The sequence below is a fragment of the Cyclospora cayetanensis genome, unplaced genomic scaffold (assembly GCF_002999335.1).
Source record: "Cyclospora cayetanensis isolate NF1_C8 unplaced genomic scaffold, CcayRef3 CcayRef3_contig_12, whole genome shotgun sequence".
In the NCBI taxonomy this organism is placed as follows: Eukaryota; Apicomplexa; class Conoidasida; order Eucoccidiorida; family Eimeriidae; genus Cyclospora; species Cyclospora cayetanensis.
In genome coordinates, this window is record NW_020312059.1 from 277116 (window position 1) to 283852 (window position 6737).

Sequence of the window (6737 nt, forward strand, 5' to 3'; positions counted from 1 at the left end):
TAGCTGGAGAGTTGCTTTGTAGGGCGTTTCGAGACAAAGAGCCCTGTGGAATAGGAAGGAGGAAGGCGTGGATATAACACCTGGGACCTAAGACATCTTGTTGGATGTCCGCGGAGACGTGAGCCCTCGTTTTTCCAAAGAGCTGGACTGTACATCCATCCCTATAATCTGGTGGTCCGTGTATTTTATTGGGGTTTACTTCCCCCTTAGATATAAACCTCACCAGGTTCACCCATAGATCGCTGCACACCCGATTTCTCCGTTCGCTGGCTCCCCCCAGCCGCTCCCTGGTCATCTCCTTTTCCCTTGGAAATGACAGAAAGCGCGCAGCCGCAGGCACGTGAACACGGGGGAAGGAATAGCGCACATGCCACCTCCACCGGGCTCCCAAAGCCTTCGGCGCACTCTTCTTTTCGCCACCCCGCCTCAGATTCAGTTGCCACCAAGACCGGCGATTCTCCAACTATAGAGTCCCTGGCCACCAGCATGACCGAGGTGACGCGTCTTTCCAGTGCTTCGGGCACATCCGTGGCAGAAACCGGACCGGGAAAGGCTTCCTCTATGCAGAAACCCCTTTCTGGGTCCCAGGAGGCGCACCAAGGCAATGCTTATGGGAACGGTGTGCCCGCGCCTACCGCTTCTGGGGGAAGCAAGAACTCTACACAAGGTGTTCCTTCTCCCTCCGCGCCTTTTCAGCGCACTACGGGATGTCCTACAGGCTATGTACCTTCTTCTGGACCCAAGGAGCAGCCCAATACTAACATGCACGATGTGGCTCGAGTGGATCATGTGGAGGAAGCGCAGCGGCATGACCAGACACATTTCATGGCAGTGCCTCTCGCAGTTCTGCCTCCAGAGGCCGATATACCTGAGTATGACCTGCATTTGTTAAACCTGGCGCGGCACGCGGATCCTTTCAGAATGCTGGGATGTCACAAAGTTGAGGGTACTGGCAACGGCGATGTACGAGTCGTGGTAGTACGCGCGTGGCTTAAGAACGCATCTCATGTAGAACTCAGGCCCCGAGCTGGGGTCTCGGATTGGAGGCTTCCCCCTCCCTTGGAGTCTGTACAACTTGAAAGAAAGGGGGAACTGCTATTTCAAAAGGCAAGCACCCAACCCCTTAAACCGCTGAGGCTGTGTCCCACGGCATTTAGCTTTGTCTTTACGCCTTATGGCCATCGAAAGCGCAAGAGTTTACGGTGACAGTCCTTGAAGTGTATGTATACAGGCATTTGAAATATACACGACCGATCCCTCCGCTGCCTCTAGGGGACCCCCTGTAAAGAATTCTGATCCATACGTCCCCTTAGACTACGAGCTGCTAGTCAAGAGAGACGGAGAGGAGACTTCCCATGTGGTGCACGACACCTACTGCTTTGGGATGGTTGTACCCCAGTATAACCTCGAGCTTTTTCAGTCCGGTGAGTTTCGCTACTTACCTGCATTGCCGTGAAGGCCTCTAGAGGAGCTCCTAGGAATTGCTGCAGGGGTTAAAAGTTGGTATTGTGACTCCCCAGCAGTAGCAGCTCTTCAGACACTACACTCTCAGGGGCTGAGCCGAATCCTCGATTGCTGCAAGTTACTCTAGAACGCTGTCCATCTAGCAGTTGCTCCCTGTGGCTCTTCCTATTTGGTGCGCGTTCAGGTTCGTGTTGGCATGTAGACAACCTTATGGGTTCGCATATCATAACGGTAGACGGCGTTGTTGGTGTGCGTTTCGCCGTGTGGGCTCCTAACTGCACCTGTGTGTCAGTGGTGGGAGACTGGAACGGCTGGGACGGCCGCGCGCATCCCATGAGAAAGCGCGTAGAATTCGGTTGCTGGGACCTGTTCATCCCGGGTATCGGTGCTGGCGAGAAGTATGGCTACCGCATTCATGCGCGAAACGGGTCAGACTTCATTAAGATCGACCCATACGCCCAAGAATTCGAAAACCCACCAAAAACTGCCAGCATTATTAGCTCCTGTGACGATGCTTTCAAACCGGTACGGACTCTGGAGTGGGTTGAGGCTCATGGTTCTTAAAGTTCTGATTTGGCAGGACTTCCAATGGGTGCCTAAGCTCAAGCCCCGAATGCTTGGCAATTAAAGTGGCTGCCACCGAGTGGTAGAACGCAGCGAGTTGAAGAGTACGGCCTCTGGGCTTTGAGATTTGTATGTGGATCTCAGGCCGAAGCCCGCTATCAGTGGCACGATCAGGAATGGATGGCGCGACGCAAAACACTTGGCGAGACCGACCAGCTTCACAGAGAGCCAATGGCCATCTACGAAGTCCACCTACCAAGCTGGATGAGGGGACAGGACGGAAGATACCTCAGTACGTCAAATCATTCGTTGCCACTCGTCCGCCGTTCTTGGGCTTTCATGGAGTCTATTCTCTACCCGGCACCAACACTTTCGGCGCTTTTAGAAGGACCTTAGGGGCGGCCCTGGTGCGAGGCTCGCTTATGTTGTCTGTCGGTGGCAGTTGACCTCCCAGGTCCATAAAAAGGCTGCGAGTCATGAGTCTTATTTCCTGCGCAGGTTATCGAGAGTTGGCAGATCGTTTAGTGCCTCACGTGAAAAATATGAACTTTACTCACGTAGAATTCCTACCCCTCGCTCACCATCCATTTGAAGGCTCCTGGGGATACCAAGTGAGCTGCTCCTTGTTGTCGTTGCTCTTGCCACATATGTTGATGTTGCCGCCTCTTAGCTGAATAATTGAATATAATATTTGGGAAATTTATGTGTGTATTGAAAAGTTTCATGAACTGAAACGGGCGGCGTCGTATGGGCACCCAAGAGGTCGATGGTTGTGTCATCGTCTACTCTCTCCTCTGCTGCTCTCCTATATGCACATTCAACCTTTCTCCGGTGCATCGCTGTTCGCCCACTTGCTTTATGTGCAGGTGACGGGCCTCTACGCACCATACAGCCGTCTGGGAAACCCTGATGACTTCAAATACTTGGTGGACACTCTGCACCAGGCCAATATCGGTGTCTTCATTGATTTTGTGCCGGCGCATTTCTGCAAGGACTCCTGGGGCCTTGTCTATTATGACGGAGAGCCTTGCTACGAATACGCAGATCCAAGGGAAGGCGAGCACAAACTGTGGGGGACAGCTGGTAAGATATGTGACATCTATCCTATTCCAGTGCCCCTGACTGCATGCCCGGCTTTTCTTCTCATCGGTTGCCCTATTAATTTCTTGCGTTTACTTCGCGTGGATGTTAGACATGCACTTGCCGAATGCTCTTTAGGAGTGCTTCCTTCACCCTTCAATATATCCCGCAGTATACGTTGTATGGTGGGATGGGGCTGATTAAAGCGTTTGTTTGTTTACGGAGTCTCTGTGTGGTTTAGTCTTTAACTACCGCCGAAGCGAAGTTCGTTCTTTCCTACTGGGTGCTGCTTACCACTGGCTGCGGAGATACCATATAGACGGGCTGCGAATTGATGCAGTCTCGTCGATGCTGTACAAGAATCACCAGAAGAAGGACGGAGAGTGGCTGCCTAATGAACATGGGGGGGATGCCAACCTTCAGGCTATCTCCCTCCTGCAAGAACTCAACTGGGTGGTGCATAAAGAATTCCCAGGGGTCTTTACTATGGCAGAAGAGAGCACCAGTTGGAGAGGGGTCACTGACAAAACAGAAGGTTAGGCGAAAACGTGCCTGGCCTTTCGGCAATTCATAAATAATAGCTATGAAAATGGGAATTTAGGAGGTGGGCGCCTGTCAGCAACAGATGCGGGGGAAGAGCTGGAGTTGAGTTTTGCATACCCACCAATTGTTGGCAAGCTCCTGTTTTGGCGCAGGTCTCGGGTTCGACGCGAAGTGGGATTTGGGATGGATGAACGACACGCTTTCGTACCTGTGCTGCCCAGTGGAGAACCGCAAGAAGTGCCACAACAAACTTACCTTCAGGGGGCTCTACATGGCTCACGAAAGGTCGGGATCTGAACTAACTCAAGTTGTACACTTCATATTCCAGAGTTTTTTGCTTGTTGTTTAGGGCTTGCATGCGACTTTTGGATTGTTTCCTGTTTTCCCCCATTCCTGGTTTTTGGGACTAATGTGATGAGGTTAACTTGGGGCTTAGGACTTTCGCTGGTTGAGGGTCAGCGCTTGTGGAAAATCGTTTATGGTGTAGGTGGATTTTGCCTTTGTCCCACGACGAGGTGGTGAGTGGGAAGGGGAGTTTGTTGGACAAGTGTGGCTATCTTGGAACTCCCTTTGAAGATCGTATTAGAACCCTCAAGACTCTTTACGGGTTTCAAATAGGAATGCCGGGAAGGCCGCTCATCTTCATGGGGGGGGAGATAGGACAAGGTAGAGAGTGGAAGGATAATAGGTGCGTAAGCTGATAAGACATGAGCATGAAGTTGCGCAGCCGCCGTCGTGAATGCGCACATCTACATTATCATTCACCTAGCGAGCGCCCACAGATACGCATGCATGCAGATATGTGTGTGGCATGTGCATGAAACGGCTCATTTCTGGAAAGCATTTTGCGCTAGATGTGTGCCTCTCGTTTGGAATTTTCACCATTCTCTTTTCTAACATGTGGATGACTGCCCCCTTGCTTAAATCTTTTGTTGGCTTATGTCCGTTCCTCAGGTCTGTGGATTGGCACGAGGGCGAAGAGGAGTTACGTAAGAAGTTGTGCGTTTGGGTGTCGGACCTTTTGGGGCTCTACAGGTCACAGCCTGCGCTTCATGCAGGAGATGACGAGACCTGGAACTTTAAGTGGACAGATTGCGATAATAACAACGATTGCATTGTTGCTTTCCTCCGCTCATATGAATTCTGGTTCAACGATATCCTTGTCGTCTGCAATTTCTCACCACAGGCCTACTACAGGTATGTTTATTTTGAAGGCCTACTTTTTGCGTTTACATGTTTGCATTTAAGAGTAAATATTCGACTGGTATTGTATGCCTGGAGAAGACTCTCATGATGAATGCAAATGTTGATGCGTAGGTTTGCTTCATTCCCGAAGTGTACGCTCTCATAAAATAGTAGACTCTAAATGGTGCGTATATATTTGTGTGCCAGCGTCTGCCTGCTCTTTGCAGATACCCTGTGGGTGTGCCCCATGGCGGCGAGTGGCAGCTGTTGCTAAATTCAGATGACTGGAAATACGCGGGGGGGATGTGTGGTATGGGCAACGGCTCTTACATACATACGACGCAGGGGGGCAGGTGGGCTAACTCTGTCCCTTCCTCTTCCTCGTCTATTGTCCATCCTGTTTCTTTTTTTTTCGTGAAAATGGCGTCTATTTACTTGCACAAATATTTTACATATATGGAAATTACTTTGCACTCTATGCATCGGTTGATTAAGGAGACTAGCGCACTCAGCCAGGTTGCTGCATCAGATGCATCAGCACCCTAATCCGAACTAAAAGTACACCTTGTTAATGCATATGTATTCCCATGCAACGAAGCATTGTAGTTGCCGTCAACTAGCTCAACAAGTGTGCGCCTAACTGCTGTTGACAGGCTCGGGTGGCCCTACTGTTTGTGGCTGGATGTCCCCGCGAATGGGTGTCTTTATGTCAAGGCCCCTCAACCATCTGCTGAGGAAAAGGACAGACTAAGGAGGGAGCGAGTGTCTAGGCCTGAGCCTGAACCCCAAAGCGAGGAGCACAGCGTTGAGTCGAAAGGGAAGGAAGAATGATAGCTACCTCCCGAACAGCATGCTTTGTACACCGCAAACTCCTTGGAGTCCAATTTCACCTAGACTACGCCCAAACTCCAGGATTCCAAATTCTACATACAACTGTACCCTGATCACTAAGCTTCAGGGCTTCCCGTAGACCCTGCACTTCGAGCTATTTGTAAGCCCTCAGGCCATATCGACCCGCGGCCTTGGAATTGGGCTGTAGAGCAAGCAGCTTAGCCAGAGTGGCAATGCCTGCTTGTTAGCTCCATATTTGTTTGCTACTGGAAGTATGGCATAGTGAGATGCTCAGCAGTTTGAGTTGTCGCTATGCGACTTAGGTTTTATGTACATTTCCATTCTTTTTAAATGCTTTTAAAGCCATTCTTCCTGTGAATAGAAAGGACAGGCCGCGGGGCGCATCCTGCGTTCCGCTTGCTTAGAGCGTGAGAGCTACCCAGCTGGATTTCTGAGGCCGTTACTGCTCTGGGCATTCCCATGCATCGAATTACTTCGAGACAGTTATGCAATCTCCACCTCAACCACAGTGCGGATTGTGGGACTGCCACCGACATTTGCAGGGGAATAGTGCATATTCAATGATAGTGCGTACCCTGCCCTCACTGGCAGCTTCAATGGCTCAATCTTTCTCAAAAGGAAAAGTGGACGTAGACTTGGGTAATGTTGTTGTACACAAACTCGCTGCCGCGGTCAACCGGACTGTGAAAGGGCCTATTGTGGATGCCGCATGTTTTTCATACGACAGGCACGCGCAGGAAAATAACCTCTATTTGGTGGGTGGAGCCTAGGTAATGGGCACTGCAGCATCCGGCTGCACAAACCTCGCATCAAACAGAACACTGTGTGAGGATCAGCTAGGATCTACTGAGGAAGCCAGCACTCCTTATCATGGCATAGACTCTACACCACCTCTCTTCAAATTTTTAGCGAGTTGTAAAAAATTCGAAGATTCACATCTAGATGCTTGCAATTAACACGGTTAAATTTTTCAGAGGAAAAGGCACGCCGGAAGCCAATCTCATAAGCTACTGAAAGCTTCCACACAACTGAGTGCAGGATCTGAACGT

At 50.5% G+C, this 6737-nt stretch overlaps 1 protein-coding gene across 1 annotated transcript; it reads left to right on the forward strand.

Annotated features, from left to right (window-relative positions):
- The first annotated feature begins 312 nt into the window (after positions 1-312).
- Positions 313-5667, forward strand: LOC34618748 (1,4-alpha-glucan branching enzyme GlgB). Its single transcript, XM_026336295.1, is given in 12 exon segments — positions 313-1139; positions 1219-1424; positions 1649-1989; positions 2173-2320; positions 2527-2639; positions 2895-3111; positions 3350-3656; positions 3754-3936; positions 4139-4339; positions 4606-4848; positions 5064-5189; positions 5490-5667. Coding segments are annotated over 12 exon segments (3090 nt in total).
- Positions 5668-6737: the final 1070 nt, after the last annotated feature.